This window comes from Clarias gariepinus, chromosome 8 (assembly GCF_024256425.1).
Source record: "Clarias gariepinus isolate MV-2021 ecotype Netherlands chromosome 8, CGAR_prim_01v2, whole genome shotgun sequence".
Classification (NCBI taxonomy): Eukaryota; Metazoa; Chordata; class Actinopteri; order Siluriformes; family Clariidae; genus Clarias; species Clarias gariepinus.
In genome coordinates this window covers 387692-411350 of record NC_071107.1, presented here as the reverse complement: position 1 = coordinate 411350, position 23659 = coordinate 387692, and the positions used below count along the sequence as shown (strand labels likewise).

Sequence of the window (23659 nt, the reverse complement as noted above, 5' to 3'; positions counted from 1 at the left end):
AAAGTGCAAGACACGGATAAGGGAGTTAAACTGTACCAAGGGTCCCGCGGTAAATAAGTGTACTGATGATACACTAGCGTGTCTGTTAAATATCTGTTGTGATAGTGTCGACTATGATAGTGATACCTGCACCAGAGCTCATTTATGCAATCATGCAATCATGCAGTCAGTCATGTGACAGCAGATTATGCAGATCAAGAGCTTCAGTTAATGTTCACATAAAAGAAAGAAATGCGATCTTGTGACTTTTTTTTTCCCCCGTGCCGTAGCTGTCCGCATCAGAAGGGTCGGTTTTATTCCTGATTATGTCCTGGGATTGTTTTAACCACACCAGTCTCTGGAATTTACACTTAATGGTGCAGCAGGTCTGCAGGTGAAAAGGCTTCCCTGGTGAGACGGTTCAAAGGAGTCATATCATTAATATAATAATAGTCGAATAAAACATATCACTGACTAGCTAACTGTTTTTTACAAGCATGAGGAACGGAAAATGAGCTTGGGGGAGGGGGTACAATAACAGACGACCATTAGTCATTAGTGTGGACTCTTATCTGATTAAATAAGTTTTTTTTATTATTTTTAAGTTAAAGTTGGCCAAGTTAGAGTTGCTAAAGACATTTCTTTGGTCAACCCCATCATGGTAGAATTTGCACGCTCATCTTCAGCTGCCCACTTTTGCTTTAGTTTAATCCCCCATGTGACTGGTGTTATTGACGGGTCTTATTGTACGCTTCACCCTGATGCAGAAGTTTCCTGAAGAAGGCATTTTATGATGGTATTTTTCTGGCTGCTATTCGAATGGCCGGTATATACCAGGAGTGTTCGAGTCAAACCAGGACTTGTGAACGAAGGCGTGAAAGCGATCGACGTTTACAGAAGACTCCAAGCGCAGTACGATGATGAGACTTGTGTTCAAGCTGGTGCACTGTTTAAGAAATCAGGATCTTGGTTGTTTAATGGTTATAGAATATAAATGTAAATGGGTATATGTAGAAATTATTGTTCTTCAATGATGTGAAAATCTAATCACTGATAAATTGCTGTAGTTAAAGAGAAATAAAACATTTTAAAACTTGGAGTTATTGGAAAAAAATCTTAAAAAAAAAAAAACTAAAATCCTGGTCACGGAATATTTTTATTTTCTAAACACCTCACCATCGAGTGTTTCTATCTAACGTCTCCGGATCTGACGTCTGGGGTCACGACCTCTCAATTATGCTCCCTCGTCGGATTTATTTGTACGTACAAATCCTCCGCAGCCGGTAATGACGCGTTTCTGTAAATCTCGTTTTCATTCCGTCAGCAGGCGTACCCGCCGTGCCCTCGCTCAGAGCTCCTACACTCGTAATCCTCTTACCCCCTTCCTTCCTCTATTTCACACATCTGTTTTGCTTGGAGATCTCCCTCGGCATTCTGTTTACACAGCACTACTGAGCCTGATCCCTCGCTCGTCCCCTCTCACCTTCCTCCTCTAAATATATCTCGCCAAATACCGTGCGATCATTTCCATCTGTGATCCAGCACCAGGTAGAGTTGAATAATTTTCAAGACAAAAAAAAAAAGCGAGGAAGGCAGTGGAGAAGAGCAGCAGCTCAATTCATCAGACCAGCGAGACCAGTATATCATACTGGTGGAACTATAATGAGTTTTCAGTTCCAGAGCTTCTCTTTGGCGCGGCGTGGCGTGCCCGTGCTGGCGAGCGCAGGGACGTGATTTAGGTGCTGGAGCAGAGAAGAAAACGAGTCTCTCCTGGCACGGCGAGGGCAGGCCTGGCACCGACTCCTCCTCTCCTCCTGTTTAAATGAACGTGATCGTTTGTTAATATCTCAAAATTAAATTAGAGCCGATCGTAGTTCTAAGGTTTGGCCGGGTGTTTAACGATGTGCGGTGGAGCCGTGTCACGGCTCTGTGGTCTGGCAGAGGAATGCGCACACGCCTCAGTGTTCGGCACGCCTCGGATCTATTTGACATCGCTGCGTGATGGTTATTGGACCGCTCGTGTGAACGTGTTTGTGAGAGCGTGTTTTGTGTGTGTGTTTGTGTGTGTACGGGTTGAATTCCCGCGGCTGAAGCGTGTCTGTCAGCAGTACCAGGGTTGGATAACCTGGCTTCAATTGCATGCGGTAAATCCACTTTTCCTGTTTATTCCCATCGCCTGTGTGACGGACCTCATCACAGGAAAGGCGGCAGCAGCGTGCCGAAGGTTTGACCAACCCCGTGTGAGAAGTTCAGGCTCTCACATACACAATGAAACACGATGCAGTAGCTCCACCAGCTTCTTAACAGGCAGAGGCAAAGAAGAAGCATTCAGCATCGAAGACACAACAGAAGTCATATTAAAGAAACGATTACAGTCGGCCCATAAGAAGGCGCGGTTCAGAGTATTAAACTTTTTTATTAATTTTTTTAAATGGTATCACTTTTTATAATAAATGTTCTGCCGCTGCACTAAAGGAAAACTTAAAACAATCAATCGGACGTTTGTTTCGCAATCACCACCACACCATGAAAAACAGTCACGTACTCCTCTTCCTTGTGATTTTAACACGTTTCCCGCTCTCGTCATCAGCAGGCTCTGCTGTGTGGAATGTAGCGTATGCGGAGGGGCAGATTTAGATACGGGTGACATGGGCAGCCTTGCAGGGTGGCATCTTGCCAAGGCAGCGCACACGCAAAGGGGAAGAAAAAAATAACAGAATAAAGACGGTGACATTTGCACAATCTGTTTTTTATCTCTTGTTTGTACGTCACGTTTTTTCCACATCGTCACGTGGGTGAAACCCAGATTCTGGTCGGGTCCCAGATTCTAGTTTGCGAGCTTCGCAGGCTACTGTTTGGGAGAGTGTGGCTTTCTCACTCAGCGTATCAAATGGAGGGTGAGGAGGAGATCATGTTCCATGCTGCAGCGCATTTTTATATCAGAAGTCGTATCAAATGGTGTTAATGTAACTTGGCTCATTAAACTTGGTTTAATGAGCTTTATTCCTCCCCAGTATGGACGGTCCTGTTCACACGTTTAAAAGCTCGTCACACAAACCCTTCTGTAGCTGAAACATTGCACAATCTGAACGCTCGTTTTGATGTAATTTGCATCTTCAGTAAAATGTCCACCGCAATCTTATCTTTCTATCCATCTGTGCATTCGTGTGCAAATCCTTTAAACAGTCACGGTTCTTAGACACCGCTGATAGACGTGCGTTTGTGTTTGTGTTGGTTTAGATGGTGATGGAGAGCGGAGACTGGCTGGTGGGAGGAGATCTGGAGGCGCTGGACCGAATCTACTGGAACGACGGCCTGGACGCCTACCGCCTCACTCCCAATGAACTCAAACAGAAGTTTAAAGAACTGAACGCAGGTAGAGATCAAAGAGATCACACGGTAACGATGTTCATTTTATATATGCAGAGTGCCTTATGGTGGTGATGTAATGCACTGTTGATTAATCTGATTGCAACTTAATATCAGGGGAAAAAAAAACAGGGATAAAGCGATGGTCCCATCATTAAGTTCAAGTTAGATGGACCTGTTTGCAGCATCCTGATCTCTTCAAGTTCTTCAGCTACGTATGTGCTTTGATGACGTTGGCTAGTTAGTTAACGTTGGCCCTAATTTGATAAACGTACTGTACATCGGCTGTCGAAGAGAATGATTTACTGTTGATCACTGAAAGCATCTTTTTATTTGTATACCATCATGATTAAATCTAAAATGTAAAGTTGATCATAAAGCACACGAACATAATGGTGTCGTTTCCCCCCCCCCCCTTTGCCCCCCCGGATCAGATGCCGTATTCGCGTTCCAGCTGAGGAACCCGGTCCATAACGGACACGCGCTGCTGATGCAGGACACGCGCAGACGCCTGATGGAACGCGGCTACCGCCGTCCCGTGCTGCTCCTGCACCCGCTCGGCGGCTGGACCAAAGACGACGACGTGCCCCTGCAGTGGCGCATGAAGCAGCACGCCGCCGTGCTCGAGGACGGCCTACTCGACCCCGCCTCCACCGTGGTGGCCATCTTCCCCTCGCCCATGATGTATGCCGGACCCACCGAGGTGAGCAACTCAACACGACCAGCATTAATGTACCAGTGAAGCGTCTCTTCTTGAACTACACACATTCTTCGCCCGCGCACCGCGCTGCTCTTCTGTACGACATCATCCCTAACGCGTGCGGCGCCCCAGCAGAGCCCGGCTCATCAGCCGTATACGCTGTATGCCCATCTGCGCTAACTCTAAACACACTCGGCTTTCCCAGAGCCCGTTCCTCACTGACGCAAATTGTCCATGATGGAGCGTAGTCTATCTGTTTTTAAGTGCGCTGTCCTTTAATCATTCGGCTGGGGACATTAAGGCTTTATTGGGAGCAGACGGGGATCTGGAGCTCCGAAAAAGCCCACAGGAAGCGGCCATTACACTCGGCATGAGTTACGAGTCGCGAGCGAGGGATCTGCCCGCTGTATCGTGTGATACAGAGCAGTCTCGATCATTTGTCTCTGTTCTGTCTGGCAGGTGTCTGCACATAACCCCTCCCCCCAACCTCCACACACACACACACACACACACACACACACACACTCCCAGTCTGTATCACTGGCGCGGCTTCCTGTCTCTGCTGTTCTTTCTCACAGCTACTTTTGATCTGCTTCTTTTAATCATTAACTTAAAAGTGCCAACATTTACAGTGTAGCTGAAGTGTTTATGATTTTTTACCTACAGAAATATCAGTGTCACCTGAAAATTGTTTTTGTTTTTGCTTTTACAAATAAAATTAACTCGGTAACAAAATCTTTTCTTTTTTTTTTCTTTACTTAAAATGAAATGTTGTTTTTATTCCTCCATTTTTATTCTTTTTACACCAAATTTATGACATTTTACAAACCTGTCTTGTAATCCAACACAAACTAAGTTGGTGGAAGTGTGGTCTCCCTGTGTGTGTGTGTGTGTGTGTGTGTGTGTGTGTGTGTGTGTGTGTGGTTTTTTTTATTTATTTATTTATTTCCTTAAATTGCTGTTTTGTTCACTGCTACGTTCTTTCCCTCTTTTTGCTTGCTTTTTTTTTTTTTACTTTTTATTTATTTATTTAATTCTTATTTAATTGTTTGTTTGTTTTTTAGGATTTTTCTTGTTACTTTAGTCTAATGCCCATTGTTGTTTTTTTGTTGTTTGTTTGTTTTTTGTTTTAATAAACATTTATTGACCGCGTTTCCCTTTGATCATCTCTTCTCAGGTGCAGTGGCACTGCAGATCCCGAATGGTAGCCGGTGCCAACTTCTATATCGTAGGTCGTGACCCTGCTGGCATGCCCCACCCAGACACGGGCAAGGACCTGTACGACCCCACCCACGGCGCCAAGGTCCTCACGATGGCACCCGGGCTCATCTCTTTGGAAATTGTGCCCTTCAGAGTGGCAGCCTACAACAAAGTCAAGAAGGCCATGGACTTTTACGATCCCAAAGAGTAAGTGCATGTTTTTACACTTATGTTATGATGATGTTTTTTTTTTTTTTTTTTTTTTTAAATAGGCCTCTTAAATTTATCGGCGAGGTAAAAAGAACTGGAAGAATCCTGAGGTATTTATTTATTTATTTATTTTATTGGTTACAAACAAACTCAGGCCATTTTTCAATAGACTCTTAATAAAACCGTAATGTATAACTTTTAATATCATCTCCTGTAATAATCTATAAATGAAAAGCTATGAGTGTTGCAGGTTTTTTTTTTTTAATTACATTTTTTTTTTTTAACCCTGTCATGCAGTCTTGACAAGTGTTGCACGGTATACCGGTACTAAAAACAAAGCGTTTGAATATTTTTAATATTTTATACATCAAAACGCCGAGTTGTTGTGCTTGCAATACGCGGTTTGCAGCTCACCCAAATCCTGACAGATGGTGTTTAGTTTTTTATATATATATATATTAGTGCTGTCAAAATTAGTGCGTTAACGCATGCGATTAATTTGAAATATTTAACGCATTAAAAAAATTTAACGCAATTAACGCGGTTGCAGTTTTTTTATTTCCTGTTGTGGCCGACGTGTGTTCAACGTGCAAAGAAGTATGGATAAGACCAAGGAAGGACTTTTAGACGGAAAGTTTCAGTATAAAACTTTGCCGGATGGTTCTGTGGGTAAAACAAAAGTAATCTGTACATTTTGCAAAGCCGAATTTAAATACCAGAGAAGTAATTCGTCTTTGACATATCACTTAAAAGCAAAACACGCCACCGAAACAATCTCTACAGGGCCTCGCCAATGTAAATTGCATTGATTGTTTTGAAATTCAAATGACACAAATGGCACATACCTGTGTTTTTATTTCTGTAATAAATATGGCTTTTAAGCCAACAGTTAATTTGGAGGATATTGATGGTTTATTGCAGGTATGTTGTTTACATGAGAAAATCTGTGTTACAAGTTAAACAAAAATTCCAATAAACAATCATATTTGAATTTAAATAGTTTCATTGTCTTGACATACATTATTGACATACAATTACATTAATTATTTACATTTACATATCCAAAAAGTTTCAGTCTTTTAATTGTGATTAATCTCGATTAATTGAAAAAAAATTGTGCGATTAATTAGTTAATTTTTTTTTATCGATTGACAGCACTAATATAAATATCTGTAAGCCTAAAACCCCAAGACTAAGAAGGCTTTACTTGTGCCAAAACGAACTGTTTTATTCCTGATTTTTTTTTCCTGAAGTAGTCTTATTTCTGTTTACCTTTACTGAATAAAATTAATTCTTGATGAAACACTCGTTATTCACCCTCACTGTGTCTTTACGATGAATGCCATATTATTTTCCATAATCTAGATGAGGATAAGTGAGGTCATAAAGTCACAAGATGCCTCCAGTCTGTCTTAACTTTTTTTTAAATCCTCGTCATGTAATGATCTGCTACACTGAAGGCTGTAATAAAAGTTGCCTTCCTGCCCTTAGGTGCCTCGGTGCCTTCCCACCAAGTTGCCTCGGTGCCCCTCGTAGAACTTCAAAAATGCCTCGGTGCTCCTGTTATTTGTAAAACATTCAAGGCAATTACTGCAATGCCTCCTGGGACATGAAACTCACACCCTGTATCAGCATTTTGAAATAATTGATACTTTTACTATGTGGATGTTTGTTTGATCTGCTTAATAGGACTCTTTAAGCACAGTCCTGGCGGCAGTGGTGTGTGCTAAACAAGCAGCAGTAGAGAGAGGACAGAACTTTTTGTCTTGTAAAGACAGACGGAAGTGAAACGTGTAGATTAAATCATGTACAGTTTTATATAAATATAATTTACTGCAGATTTAAGACTGGAGATTTGGGGCAGGGGTGAGGTCACGGGTTTGAGCCCCAGCACCACTAGAGATGCCACTGTCGAGCGATTTAGCCAAGGCCCTTAACCCTGTCTGTTCCAGGGGGCGCTGTATCCTGCCTGACCTGCCCTCTGACCCTGCCCTCTGACCCCAGCTACCTAACTGTGATATGTGAACAGATCATTTCACTGTGCCCGAAGGTGCATGTGACAAAGAAATAAATCATAATCTTAATTAACTTAAGGATAGAGAACTGAATATTTCTTTACATTTTCGCCCATTAAAAAACCTTCAGAATATAATCTCTTATGATCTCAGAGCATCGGCGCTTTGAGGTTATGGAGTCCGTTAGGGAGCGTCTGAAAACTACATGAGGTGGACAACTGTGTGAGATTATACTAAGCTTCAGGTCATCTGTATAGTGGACAGTTTAACCCTTTGCAGTGTTGGAATACAGGATTTATTTATGATGAAGGACTTATTTACCTTTTTATAGCATTTTATTTTTTATTAACGATATATATATATTTTTTTTACGGGCAAGTAAACATATAAATGTGTTGTCTCATAAAGCCCTAAAGAGCACAAAAGTGTTAATGCTTCATTCTTTCAACAAAGGAATAAGTCAATAAAAAAAATTAAAAGAAGGGGGAAAAAAACATTTATCTTTAGACTATATTCTTCTTATCAAGATTAATTGACGTAGATTAGTTTAAAAAAATAATCTGACAATATGACGTAGTTCTAGATGTCCAGATGATAAAGATTCAAAGGAGCTTTATTTGCATGATAAATATATACATTCATATTGCCGAAGCCCAGAAATAAGTCAGTAATAAATAACAGTAGATAATAAAAAAAAAAAAAAAATGGATAAATAAAAATAAAGGGAATTAAAAGCAGTATAGTATAATAAGAGTAATAATAAATACATTTATATACAATAGAAGAGTACAGACATTTAGTTCTACAACCTAAGATAAAGTGACATAAAATGAACTTTATTTAAAAATATACCAAATGATCAGTAAAAACAGCAGCGATCGTTGCGTGTGTGTGTGTGTGTGCATATGCATGTATGTGTGTATGTGCCTGATATGATGTGATATATCTAGTCAGCCTAATCAGTATGTTTTCTAGCTACAATATCTCACAAACTTAAAAATAAAAAAAATTCATGATGCTGTCGGCATCCAAAAAATCTAAACGCTAGTCACTTAACATTAAACTTGATAACACGGTTATTTTAAATGACATATTGTTTGGAGGACATGATGATGCCACAGCTGTTTGTAAAGGATGCAAAGCGAGCACAACTGCATGAGGAGAGATCTGCTCTCGCTCCCGAGTCAGTACGAGCGACACGACTTGATTGGAACGTTTGTAAGCTCATGTATGTAGAAGATGGCAGATGGCGCTTCCTTCTGAGTGTATTCAGCACGAGGGGCCGGGTCATAAGTTGCCCTGGCTGGTTCACATCGTATTCAAAGCAGCTCTTGATAGAAGAGAGTAAAAAAAGGGTTTCTCCTACAAACTTCAGTGTTTTTTTTTTTTTGTTTTTTTTTTAGATCTGTAATATTGAACATGCTTAAATTTCATGACCTCGTCTTGTTCAGGATCTCTAATAATCCTAATAGGATCTCGCTAATTCCAGTCGTTTGTTCCCCGGATGTTCACGCCACATCAAACCGAACTCGATCCCTCTGTCTTCCTTTTAAAGGCACCCTGCGAGACGTCCCTAGTTCGGAGGTTTTGTTGATGATTTCATCGCAGTCGCAGGCCAAAAGAGAGCACGAACATGACAACCTGCTCCTTCAAGTCGCTTCATCACGGCACATGGGTGTAATTGTCCACTTTAAGCATTTACTCAGGAAGGGATATCGTAAGAGGTTTATAAAACTCTGATCTTCAACCAACCGGAGAAGGGGATCTGTGTGGTTTCCTTTGGTGTTCGAAACTGGATCTTACTTTTAATTCCCGGCGTAACTTCCATGTGCGTTCGGCCTCTTCATTTATTTACGGCCAACTGTAGCGCCAAGAATAACAGGAAACTTCTCTCCGGTGCTTTGAAGTCCACCAGGAATCAGAGCTGCCACTAATTACGGTGCTCTGTTCGGGGACTGCGGACGATGACTAACAGAGAAATTGCGCCGTGTAATTAATAGCGTTCTTTCACTATAAAGCGCGTCTCTGAGCCAGATACCACGCTGTGACCGAATCGTGTTGAGAACGTGTCGAGAACGCCAGCACGAGCATCGAGGACGGTGCATTGTTTACCGATCAAAGTGCACCGAAAGATGTTTCTGACCGTAATTAGTTTGATTCCGTTTTGGCACAACTGAAAGAAATTAGGCGCAGCTTTAATCGCCTGTCCCATCTGAGCGTTTTTTGGAAACACAACAGTCACATGTCTCAATCTGAAAAAGCGCTCGGCCTTTGATGCTTGACGAGCGCTGCTCGGGAATTCTAGGTCATCCTCCTCAAACGTATAGGTTCTGACAAGCTAACACATGATGCTGTCCATCCCAGGCTAGTGTAAATACACCCCCAAAAAAAACAAAACAATAAAAAGAAATATCTGGTTGGTTGTGTTTAGAAAGGCGGGACTTAAGACACGACGACCGTACAGCTGTAGACTGCAGAGGTGCCAATATTTACAGAAGAGCCAAAGCATTTACAAAGAGGAAACACATTTGTTTTTCAAAGGAGTTTTTTTTTTTTAATTGTTACTGGTCATCAGTCAAACATATGGCAAAAGTACAGTCGTCCCACAAACATAAAGCCCCGCCCACTTTGTCACATGGCAGTACATCATGAGGAGATCTGTCTGTTTTTTTCAGGCGACTCGGCTTGTTGTAAAGCCGTAGCCAGAGCAGCACAGGGTCACCCATAGTAGTAACAGTAAGGCAGTGATGGGGCTCGAACCCATGACCTTCTAATCCAGTGCGTTAATGTCCGGGCCACCATCGCGCCCGTTTTTGTCCTGTGCGTCATCTCATCTCCTACTTAAATACCATCAGTCAGGGGGGGAAAAAAAAAAAAAGACATTTTCATGTAAAATTAAATTTAATACATTGTATGGGCAAAAGTTTGTGCACCCCTGATCATTACAAGCGTGTGAACTGTCGCCACAAACTTGGACACACAAATGAGTTTTGTAGTTTTCGTTTTTTTGACATTTTAAAGACGGACCTAATTTGTTTATTTATTTATTTTTATCTTTTTTACATTTTTTTTAATTAAGAAAATAATATCCGTACGATCCACCGGTATACATCCACGATACAGGCCCCTTCCTCTTCCTTGTACTCTGTTTTTTCTCTTCGTGTAACACACACTCTTTTAATGATAAGGAAGCCCCCAACCCCCCCCCCCCCCCCCCCCCCCCCCACACACACACACACACTTTTTTTTTTATGTTTTTAAAGTAACCAAGCAACATAATCTTCTAAAGTGTGTTCAGATTGTGAGGGATGGCTTGTGAGCTTCACACCAACACCAGATCTATCACACCCTGGATGCTGCTTGACATTCCCTTCACAGCCCCCCCCACCCCCCCCCCCCCCCCGATTCTCCCTCCTTTCTTCCCTTCCTCCATCCTCTATCTCCTCCTCTGCTCTGTCTTCCATCCCGGAGCGAGCGAGTGATCGTGGAGCAGCACCCCGTCTGAATTTCAAAGGGGGGGCGCGCTTGGCGCCTCCGTAAATTGATGGCGTTCCGTCTGTCCTTGAAGCACGGCGACGCTGGGCCGGCCCGAATCCGAGACCAGTTATGGATGCTATGCTTAATTGCCTGCGATCTCCTTTAAAGAGTCGTCCGGGTCCAAGCTGTTTCTCATTTTACCGTATGTTAACTTTCTCGTCGGAGATTACGCCGGCTACACCGCCTCTCCCAAACCCCCCTCCCCCACCCTTGTTGATTACGGATTTGATGTGACTTGTAGATTCCAGTCCGTCTGCATCTTCATTCAAAACGGGTTATTTCATACCGCTCGTATTTTTTAAAAATTATTTTTTGTAGCGCCAGTGCAGATTCTGCTAGACTACCTGTGCTCGCTTTGTTCCTTTCTTTTTTTTTTTTTTTTTTTTTTTAATCCGTTATGGCTTTGTTCTTGGTAAAGTGACTCTTTTGGACGAGCCGATAGCTCTTAGCTATTCCCGCATTCAAGCGATCAAGAGCTTTGTAACTGTATCAGTTTTAAGTATTTTTTTTTACGGTTCTGAAATATTCAGCATGGCCTGCAGGTCGTGCCTGTTTCAAACATAATTAATCTGCAACGAAGGTTCATAAACATTAGAAGCAAATGAAAGGACTAGATGACCTTGTTGAATGTTTTGGAACAGTAAAAAGCAAATGAAATAAATCTGCGAGTTTACACAAGACTGGTTCAGGTCCCAGGTTTTTTTTTTGTGTTTTGTTTCCTCTCCTTGGTGGCTCGGAATGTTTGACTTTTTTTTTTTTTTTTTTTTTTTACCGACTACGAAGCCATATGAAACGCTTCACTTGTACGGACAAATGACATCCGAGCAGACACGCAGCGAAACAAAACCACATTTTTTACAAACGTGATTACAGAAGGAAAAACCTAGATCTAACTCGGATACAGAAGGAGCGCACGGGACAGTCTGTTTGTGTTCCTAACATCGTTCTGTAAATACCAAGAATCTCTAATCCGTCACATACATCTCATGAGTTCGGTTCCTTCGATTCGCCGCTGATGCCACAGGAGATCCTGTTTACACGGGTTAGGGGAGTTTATCAGACATCTGAACCTCTATTTATTTTTCTGTAGCTTGTGTTTTGTTTTTTTATGGAGAAAGTGTATAAAAGTAATGTTTAGATATCTTTTTTTTTTTTTAAGGGGGGAAAAACTGGTTTCCAGTCTGGAACGATTTAGCGCGAGACTCTGATGTGAAGTTCGTTCACGTATGGAAAAGAGATATTGAGCAGAACCTTCTAGCAAAATCAAGCATAAAAAAAACCGAGTGCGTCCCTGATCATAATGTTTATTCCTCAGTGATATTGAAATGTATATTAATGTGTAATGTATGGATTTTAGCATTAATACGCTGTAGTAATTAACTAACTGGTTTGAATTGTGTTGCTTTATATAATAATCCAAATCTTTTTCATGTTAAAGTAGATTAAATTTATAAATGTGAACAAATGTTGTACTGCGACAAAGTCTACAAACTGCCTAAAGATGCAATTTAAAAATTGTTCGTCTTGAGCAGCGACCTCATTTCCCCTCTCGTCTGTTCCAACCCCTCAGCATTCAGCATCACCGCCCTGATCATCTGCACCTGTTTCTCACCGGTTCATGCCTTAAGTTAGATGCTTAACAAACAAAACCATTCCTCTGAATCTGCTCAGGTACGAGGACTGAACATGAGATGAGACCTTCAGTAAGCCTGGGGTCATGACTTTTGCACAGTACTGTACATGCACAGTATCAGAATTAGGCAGTGATTAATAAACTTCCATCATGCATGCATGGAGTTGGTCATTAACTGGTTAAGCTCAGAACTTCCTTCTGAAGCAGGATTTAAGATTTATACCTGGGAAGTTTAGTATTTTATTTCTATTTATAAACCTGCCATAATTTACTTATTTTTGAGGATTATGAGCATCACGTGTCTGGTTGTGACTCATTGAGTTCTCTTTGATTTTTCCGTTTGTGAGAGTCTACAGGGTCAGCATTTTATCAGCAGGAAAGTTCTGATAACTGATAACGAAAGGCCTCGTGGGTTTTTCTTGTGCGTTTTTGCCTTTTCTAACATCAGAGAGAGAGGCGGGGCTAAAGACGCAGCTGATGACAGCTTAGAATGCAGAGGATAACACGAGGCAACTTAATTTATAGATTAAAGTATAAACAGAGTAGAAAAATAGAACTCGTACATATACATATAATTATTTAGTTTTTCTTTAAATGCTGATATTTGCTGTTTTAAAAAGAACAAAAATAAGAATGAAAGTAACTCCACTTTAATGTTGGGTTGCATCATTCCACTCCGATTGCTTATTATTGCCCACCCACCCCCCCAACAAAACAGCATGTTTCAAGGGAACGTTAATGTAAAAAGCATTCCCGAGGATGATTTTGCTGAAGGAGAAAGATTTTAATCACAGCGTCAGGACAGTTATTCATTTACTCAATATGAAAATATTTTCCTCGTCGTCTCGTTCAGTCTTCATCATGCTGTTCCTGTTTCTCCTCCGTGTTTCTAATCGAGCTCTCGTTCCCTGCAGCCACCAGGATTACGACTTCATTTCGGGCACGCGCATGAGGAGGATGGCACGGGAGGGCGAGAACCCGCCGGACGGCTTCATGTCCCCTAAAGCCTGGACTGTCCTCAAAGAGTATTATAAATCCCTGGAGAAGGCGTAAGTCAGCACCTGGCAGCAGAGACGAGGGCCGACGGTGGTTCTGTTACAGTCTGAAGAAGGAAAAAGAAGCCGGTAACCCGCGGGGGAACCACTCGACCCCGTCCAGCTTTAGATATGGAAGTGGTGTACTGAATATTATTATTATTATTTTTTTTTTTTGCTCATAAAACACATTTCTGGTTCTATATGTTACTGTTCTTCTTTTATTTTTTACCGTTCTTAGATGAATTGTATGTTGTTGTTGTTTTTTTTTTGTTTTTTTTTTGCCTAATTTATTAACTCCATGAAAAAATTGTCACATTTTTAAAAGAGTTTTAAATGGTTTCATGTGAAGGGTTTCATCAAATTTTGGGGGAAATAATGCATTAAGTTAACATTAAACTGTTAAACGGTTACAAGTATTGTTTATCAAAGTGCAAATGTTGTGCTGCAAATCATACGGCTCATCCATAATTTAATATCGTCATAAAACACACGTTAACAGGTTTATTAGTTCCATTCGAGTAACAGATTTTTTCTCTCAGCTGGTCAAGATGTAAGAACGATACGATATGATCTTGGATTAATCGTCTTCTAGTGATGTAATACTCTTTATCTGAGATAGGGACGCATCGATACCACAGTGTAGACCCCCAGAGAGCAAGCGTCTCGGTGCGTCCCTCCTCTGCGTCCTCACACTCCAGATCAGTGATGCTGTTTAAACACCATGAGATCATGAGTTTGTCGAGCTGTTTCTATTTGCGTTGGAAGTTTTTGCAGCTTGTTTCGCTTCACTTGCCGTAATCAGTCCCAAAGTACTTCCTGTCCTCTGCTCGTTAGCGTGACCTCATACACTAAGATCAGGCCATGTAGCACTGCAGCGCTGTACAAGAAGACGAGAATGGCATCGGTGATGGCGTGTCCTCAATCAAACGCATCAGGTCAAAAAACGGTTTCCTTAACATTTTAAAATGTCAAAATGTTTAAAGCTTTTTCTGTTTTTCTTCCACACCAAGGAGCTTCACGCTTGGGTGTTTTTATCCCAACAAAGGCAAAACTTAAACCTACAGCTTACAGACATGCTATACAATTGTTTGCTTATTAAGTTTTAGCTACAATTTGGAAAATTATTTAAAATATCTTTTAAACATTTTGAAAAAACAAAAATATTGTGTTTCTCCAGATTTAAAACAGTCAGGATAGTCAAACTACTGATTACTGATTGTAGTGATGTAAAATTAATCATTTGCACACACACACACACACATACACTTATACACTCATGCACACACGCGCACACACACACATTGTCCAATGTTTTAACTGAGATTAATGGTTTCTATAAACGTTTTATTGTTACTGTTTTAGCCTATATATTTTTTTGTCTTTTTTTTTTTTCCTGAATCGATCCGGTATGTACGTGACATAATCATTACTTTATAACCTGTTGATTTTAACATTTCTTACTTTTTTCAGCATTGTCTTTTGTTACTATACAGTATCATCTCTAATAAAGCATTCCAAGCCAGGTGTAATGTAATACTTTTATTATAATCTACAGGGTGGGCCATAAGTTTTCATACATGGGAAAAATAAATGTTTTAAATAAAACTATTTATTCATATATACTACGCGTGTTTTCTTTAACATTTTGTTGCAACCATGTGACCGCTTCCTCACCCGGCCATGAGTATGATTTTAATTTGTTGCACTTTTGTCAAACTCATCTTTTTAGGGTATTTGAAACAAAAAAAAGTTAAAAATATTTTATTTGTGACATTTTAAAAAATTATTTAAATTATATAGAATATTTAATATTTATTTTTCCTATTTATGGAAACTTATGGCCCACTCTGTATTAATTGTAATAACTGTACACCTTAGATGCTTGTGCCTCCATGCTTCACTGTCTTAACAGTGTACTGTGGCTTGAATTCAGTGTTTGGGGGTCTGACAAATTGTCTGCGGCCTCTAGACCCAAAAAGTCTTGCTTTCATCAGTCCACAAAACATTGCCCCATTTCTCTTTAGGCCAGTCAATGTGTACTTTGGCGAACTGTAACCTCTTCAGCAATAAAAACATTTAAAAAACAAAATAGTACATTTAAAAATTCCATGCTACAATCATAATGTCAAAATTATTGCAATTTGTTTTTCATTATTATTCGTTTAGCCCTAGGTTATTTTTTCCCTTCATGTAAGCAGTAATTTATTCATATAAACCTCTTCAGTTTGAGTGACAGCTAGCGTGTACACTGCTGTGAAAACCACTTCATCCGTGTGACACTTTTTTCTTTCCAATCTTGTGTTCAGCAGCTGTCGATGCACAGGTCCGGCACTTTATATTAGACAGAGACAACACTGCCACACACACACACGTTTTGAAGCAGATGGTTCCCAGGTGCGGTCTCGAACCTTGTGAAAGTGAAATGCATGGAGATCATTCCCTGTCCTTTCATGACTCGACTTTCTTTTGAATATCGCTCTCCAATGTAACGTCCAAACCCAGGAGCAATGCACATTTTTCTTCTTCTTTTTTGTTTCTCTGATAAAAATCTGATATTTTTCAGTCCTAAATCACAATCATACATTTGCCTTCCATAAACAGAGCAGTGAAATAAGATACTCAGAAGGTTGTAGCATCCAGAACTAATCCTAGGATTCGTTTTTCCTCTTCTTTATGGGTCTAATAGCTTCGATCTAGGATGGGAAAAAACTTTAAGAGCAGTAAGTTCACTCCTGGTGTCTGTCTGTCTTCAATCAGATCTTCTCTGTCTCTAGGCATTTTAAATGCGGCAATAAAAATGTAAGTGGCTGCATTTACAGGGAGACTCGAAATGAAGCGGGACAAGCTCGTGCTGAAGCAGTTCACCATAAAGAACCTCCACCTACAGCTTGCTTGTCACGCTTGATCGTTTCTGATGTGATCTACGTTTCACCTTCTCCTGGTTATTAGCCACAGCTTTGTTGACCCTGAAACGCGTTCGGATTTATTTGTATGATCCATTTTGATCTCTCGCGCTCCTCGCGTGTCAGGCTTAATCACGTCGCTCTGTCCTCACATCTGCTCTGAAAATGCAAAATAAAAGCAGTAAGGTGAAGTGGATGTGACTGTGTTTCCTGGTCTGATGTGGATTTGTTAAATAAATGATAACAAGGATTTAATGGCTGTGCAAATATTTGGTTTGAAGATAACAGCTGATATCGTTTTGCCGCTGGATGCGCCTTGGATCTGTTTCCCTAATAATGCACAATATTTTTCTTTTGTTTTGTTTTATCGAATTCTGCAGAAAGGTCATATTCAAAGCACCGGTGTCTTTTGGAGTGAAATTGCGTTTTTCACTGAGACCGAGTCAGTATAAGTTAAAAGTTAAAGTAACAAGACTTTATTTGTCACATATACATAATTGCTCAGTAAAATTCTTTCATAGCTGAGTGCAGGTTTAGCCATGGTACCGCTCCCTTGGAGCAGATAGTCTTAAGGGCCTTGTTCAAGGGCCCAACCTGGTGGAGCTGGAGCTCGACCTGCTGACCACCTGCTGGGTAACTCTCTGAGCTGCCACTGCCCCATGTTATCAGTATCAGTATACTGTAATGCTTCTTATTGAAATGACCCCTCATTACCACTTACGTTAATTTTCATTAACCTTACCTGTATCTTGATTGAACGTTTCAATTTGCTAAATGTATCTGCTTTTTTATTTTTGAATTCAGAGCAGCTTACACTCAAGTTCATCCCTCTGATCAGTAGGCCAGGGCATTAACCTAAGGAGCTGTTGCAACGTTTACAGATAGCGCGCCCGTGCCGGCCCAGACAGACACCATCTGTAACTCTATCAGTCGACTTCAAGACAGGATTTTTGTTAGATTTTCAGATTTTCTAGTTAATCATTTAATCGAGCTTGGAAGACGATATCACTCTCTCACTTTTGCACTTGTGGGACAAAACAGGCCATTTCTATACACAAGAAGTGAGATGCCTTCCGTTTTAAAACGTCATATCGTTTAGGTGTTGCCCGTGTTAAATAAGAATTGTCAGCATGTCTCCACTGTGCAGCCACGACATGGACCACAAACCCTGTGTGGTATATCGAATGACCTCATCTGCCTCTGTGATGGGTTTAGTTTAAAAGTGCATGACCTGCTTGATCTGCTTTTAACTTCTATTTCTCCCATCTGGTTTCACTTTTATTCAAAGGCTTCCATTAAAACGCGGCTCTCGTCTGTAAAAAGACAATACTGCGGTGTCCATCGAATTATACGCAGAGTCGAAGCTTTGAAAGAAGACAGAGTGACCTGTCATCTTTTTGCAGCCCTAAATTAAGCCCATACCGCCTGGCCGACTGGGGTAGGTGCAGGGTAGGCTGGGATATTGTGATTTGCTGGCTCAGTGGTTACTCATGCAGTGTTTTTGTCCTCTTCTTCTTCACTTGAGAAATCGTATCTATTCCTGATGTCACCCCCTCTTCGTCTTGTAAGAATTTGCCCCAATACATCTCCAAAACAAAAAAAGAGAGAGTTACTTGAGACCGACCTCCCAAATTGTCATAATCCCCAACAAGTACAGCCCTTGTCTTTAGTCACTTTCATAGGTGTTGCATATCAGACTGAGATGCGACGCCAGCGAGAGAGATAGATAGAGAGAGGCCTGATATAAAGGGATCACACAGATATAAGGGTATCATACATCAAATGCAGTAGCTAGGACGTCTCACATCAAAGAGTCCCATCTGGTTTGTGACAAGCCCAGGACTCAAGACGTAAGATTCCTCTTGAGCCCGAGGGTTGGCAGAACTGACAATTACCCCTTTCCCCCTCCTGATTTGGTCCTTCAGGGTGTAGTTGCTCACTTTCTGTGCGGCATCACATGGTGCCAGTGTTTCAGCACAATGCCACCTACCTAGATGCCTGACACAAGGGCCCTTTTGTGGATTTGTGCTAGGGATGGGTGAGGTTCCAACCTGAAACAGGGTGGGATTACTTGGCGCATCTTTCTGCCTCTGCAGCTCTGCTTGTTCCTGGGGATGTTCTACCCTGGAGAGTTGAGATGCAATCTTTACACCTGTCACTTTTGACAGTCTTAATGGGCTTGATTAACTGGATTACGTAGGTGCATGCTAGGCCTGAAAGTAGGCATGTTAGGAAAACTCTAGAAGCAAGATGAAGTGATTATGTGCTAGTCCAGCCAAGTCTTGGTCACAAAATCTTACGTAACCATTGCTGGATGGATGTGTCTTGTCTTGTATGGATTGCTTTTGACATCTTCTGCGTCAATGGCTCAGGCAGTGTTTCATTTGCAGGTTCGAACTCATCGTCTGAGTGAACGTTAATTAATTTTGATGCTTCGTTAATATTCAGGAGTAGATATACATTTGAAAGGTTTAAGCATGTTTATGATATTAGATGGCAAAGGAATGAGGTGTTTTAGTGAGTGATCTTCTCTGACAAGGGTACTGAAGTTTTAGTGCCTCAAGCTCCTTCAGAATATACAGACTTACCAAGAAAGAATTATTGTGCAACGTCCTTAATTGTTCAGCTCGAAGGATCGGATTCAGTCAGCAGGAAGATCGTATTTCTACCTTTCGAAATAACAACAGGTCAAATTATTAAATCTATTATTTTTGACATACGAGCGTGGGTGGTGTAGAGAGCATCACAAGAGAGGATGATGGGTAGCGATTAACCCTCATCAATATGATTACATGATATTGTGGTACATTTCTTGGTAAAGGGTCCTGGGTTCCTACAGGGCTTCTACTAGGACGTTTATAAAAGAGAAAAGAGAAAGGGTTCTATGTAGAACTTTCTAGAAGGAAAAAGAAGAAATAAAACACCAAAGGTTGAGATTTAATCTTTAAAATAGAGTGTGATGCTATGATATAGTTGGTGAAAAAGGCACAGCAAGTGCACAGGAAGTGCGGTACGTACTTGAAGGGGCTTTGTGGCAACACCTTGGTGCATCTTGTAGGTCCAGTGTTCTACCAGAATCGCACCATGTTCCCTTCGATCCTCCAGCACTGCTCGGCTGGTCCCACCATCTCTCAGAGAACGAGGAATAAGTGCATCTAGACTTTTTTCTGTTTTGGCTCCTAGGAGTGGAATGAACTTCCTCTAGATGCCAGGGGTAGCTCAGTGCTTAAGGCATTGGACTACGGTTCGGAAGATTCCAGGTTCAAACCCCACAACCACCAAGTTGCCCCTGTTGGGCCCTTGAGCAAGGCCCTAAACTGTTCAAATGTATAATGAGATTTTTTGGATAAGAGCGTCTGCCAAATGCCTAAATGTAGATGTCCATACAGCTGAGTCTTTGGCAAATTGTTCCTAATTCCTAGTTCCCAAATTGACCATAATATGAGACGTCCCTACAACCCTGTACAAGATAGAGAGTGAATGAGTACCAGGATTGTTTGTTTTTGCTCATGTTCTCGAGACTTCACTCACGTCCCAAATCATGTTGTTGGGTAGAACAGCTTTAAGACGTATTCTACCCATCAATGCGTATGCTTGGTTCTCTGCGATGGACAAACGTCATACTCCTGCCTCATTCTCAGTTTTTCTGGGATAGACTCTGGATCCACCAGAATAAAAAGATTACTAAGAATGAATGAATGAATGAATCCTCTCTTAGATTAATGCACTAGCTAAAATAATATAGGAATTAATGCTCTCTTATGCACACACACACACACACACACACACACACACACACACATGCACGCACATACTAAAAGCTGTTAGCACTTTCTCAGATGAATATCAAGCCATCATGACAAGACAAATACACCACTGACACTATAAGCCAGTTCGAAAGACGAAAGGGAGCCCTGTAGCACATTGACATAATGACAAATTCAAATCTGGCAGTGTGCGTGGCCGTGACCATTACATCAGCGTTAGCAAACACACCTTTTATCTTCTTATCCCGGAAATGGGAAACAGTGATGCTATCTGTAGGCCTGCGGAGAAACAGTATGCACTAATCTTGTAGTTTATTTGCTCTGGGGCTGTGATGGTGGACCACCCTCAAGGAGAGTCTTCAAACATAAACACACACACACACACACACACACACACACACACTGGCTTATAAACATGGTGACCATATCATGCCGTGGTGAACGCATAAACACTTAATGCACAATTAGCCAGATAGTAAGAGCGCTATTGGCAGAGCTGGTGTTTATGTAGTGCGGAAGCCAAAGGAAATATTCGGTAAGGCACTCTTTCGATATATTGTTACCTATTAAGTGGATGTAATGAGTTTGTGAGCACTGAAACCCGAAGCCTTGCTTGAAAAGTTTATAAGCCCTTTGCTACGGTGAGCTTTAGTGGAAATGAAGAGAGAAATGGAGATGGGGTTCACACTGTGCCGTGTGTGTTTATTTTATTTTATTTTTTAGGAATATCATTCTAGTGTAATCCAGCCTTGCCAAAGTAACGCAGGGTTCCAGGCTGCTCGATTTAAAGGAATATTATTACATTTTGAATCCTGAGCTCTGTTTAAAGTCTTTATGCAGTACACACATGGATGAATAAGTTGGTCCCCCTTCCATTAAAGAAAGACAAACCACAAGGCTTACAGAAATAATCGAAGAGTTAAATGTAGACAGGCTGTTCAAATCAAACTGGGACTTGTGATGAAATTTCTGGTGAATGAAAGTGTAAAAGTGATTGACAGAATACTTCACACACAGTACGGTGATGCGACTCTGAGTGGCAGGAAAACATTCGAACAGAGAAACGTTTTAAAGAAGGCTGTACGTCTCTGAATGGTGATCCCAGCCGAGGTGTCTCGGCGCTCACTGCAGTCGTTCCCGTGGACATTTGGCGAGTTGCCTTCTATGAGCCCTGATCCAAATGGTGAAACAAGCAGGCTGGAGAAGGAAACCTTCAAACCTGCGGCAGCTGGAGCAGTTCGCCCTGGATGAGTGGCCCAGACGACCTGCTGACACACAGGTGCAGGAGGTGATTGAAAGCTGCTCGATGCAGGGATTGTCTCAAAGGGTTGTGCAACTAAATGTTAATTGAAGGATCCCATCATTTTTATCTTTATTTATTTATATGGCATATCAGTCTGCAGAGTTTACACAGAATAGTGCAAAAAATATTAAGAGAGCAGCAGCTCACTATAACCATTTTTGTCTGTCCGTGTGTTTCAGGATGAAAAAGGCATAAGAGTCTATTAATTCATAAACTCAATTTGATCCAACAAGGAACTCCTGTAGCCCCACTAAGGCCCGTCGAGGCCAAAGGTGCTTTCCATGGAATTTACTCCCATTTTTGTGACTGTGGTAGAACCTCTGGTCAACATTCACACTGTACACTACGGCGGAATCCACATGTGTTTGGACTGTGGGAGGAAACCAGGATACCCAGAGGAAACCCACCAAGCACAGTGAGAACATGCAAACTCCATGCACACAGACCCCAAGGTCATACTCTCAGGTACATAAAAAATACAGAGATATGATCATGATTAATTATTTTTATTTACTGTTTTTCCTGAAACATGACTAGTTCCATTCCCTTAACAAGTCAACAAAGCTCTCAGAGCTCCAAAGTGTTTCTGAAATACCCCCAATCCATATTTTCCTATCCCGAACTTCATCTCACACGCTAATAAGAAAATGTAAAATGGACCAAAATCTCATTGGAATGTCTAACCAGAACTAAAAATGTGAATTTTGCATCATATCTCCCCTTTAATGCAATTAGGCAAGACAAATACTAAATTAAATTAGAGGATACACTCGTTATAAATAAACACTTATTCTGGCCTTTTAAAAGTAGTCCAGTCCCTGAAATACACACACCTACAGTTTATTCATCAAAATATTTAAGGGAAGGAAGTTTTTTAGTGCATAAAACTAATTTAGTGCATAAACTTAAATGTTCTTCATAATATTACTTTTTTTGTCGTAAAATCCCCAACAAAATAGGTGCTGCCTTCCATATCATGTGACTTTATTTACTTTTTTTTTTAATTTTGTTTCTGTTTTGTCAGTGTTGATCTAATGTGTTCACCTGTTCCATGTTAAGTTCTTGATTAGTCTGTTTAAACCACATGTTGTCAAAGGCTTGCCCCCATTGAGTATATCACGAGTGCTGATAACAGACAGTAACAGCACTGTGAGGTGTAACTCTGTGTATGAGTGGGCGTGTCCCAGGTGTTGTCCAGTGGTTAATGACACTAACTGTGTGTCTCAGCGTGGGTGAGAGTAGGTCTGTACGGTCCGCAGTACTGAGGAGAGAGCAGCTGTCTGACTAAACCCACATTCACACCCAGTCACAGAAGCACTTTCAGTAAGAACACACATCTGATAACGTTATGGCGTCTTAAACAACACGCCGTCTCCGCACTAATCGAGTCCTTCTGATTCGCATCTGAACCGTCCGTGTTCGCGGCTAACTTGAGCTACAATGCCACCAAACGTCTTACACGAGGATGAATCCCAAATCCCTCTCTAACCCCTGTTTAAGGGCACTACTCTGTGTCTGGGTAAAGGGATTGTGCACCCTACATCGCGCACTAGATCTCCATTTAACGCTTGTTGGGATTCAACTCTGGAACGTGTAAGTTAACGGAGCTGATATTGTAAAGTGAATAAGTGGAAATATAAAGTAAACCTCGTGAGGCCGCCCCTGTGACTGCAGTTGATATTCAGCACAACAGCACTCTCCGCTGTGTGATCTTACCTTATTATAGTATTAAAAATGCAATCTGTGCTCGCATCCTGCAGTCACTCGTCTCATGTTAAAGAGCTGAAATTCTTTGCAGGTAGATATGAAGATTGTGGTGGGAAATGATTGCGTGTCCAGTTTTGCTGACATTCAGGAAATGAAAATGCAGAATTCTGTTTCGAAATTGGCTTCTTATATCAAACAGAGGCCTAGAAAGAGTAAGAAGCACGACACGAACACAGTAAAGTCACTCTGGGTTAATAAGTTTCGGCTCTGGATTGTGTACGGAGTGTGTTGCATGTTTG

At 41.2% G+C, this 23659-nt stretch overlaps 1 protein-coding gene across 2 annotated transcripts in view; it reads left to right on the top strand.

Moving 5' to 3' along the window:
* Window positions 1-15202, top strand: part of papss1 (3'-phosphoadenosine 5'-phosphosulfate synthase 1) — a 30535-nt gene extending 15333 nt beyond the window's left edge. For both annotated transcript variants that reach the window (XM_053501371.1, XM_053501372.1), the window contains exons 9-12: window positions 3220-3355; window positions 3783-4051; window positions 5226-5455; window positions 13558-15202. In XM_053501371.1, coding sequence (XP_053357346.1) covers window positions 3220-3355; window positions 3783-4051; window positions 5226-5455; window positions 13558-13696 — 774 coding nt within the window. In that variant the 3' untranslated portion in view covers window positions 13697-15202. The remainder of the gene's footprint in view (window positions 1-3219; window positions 3356-3782; window positions 4052-5225; window positions 5456-13557) is intronic.
* Window positions 15203-23659: the final 8457 nt, after the last annotated feature.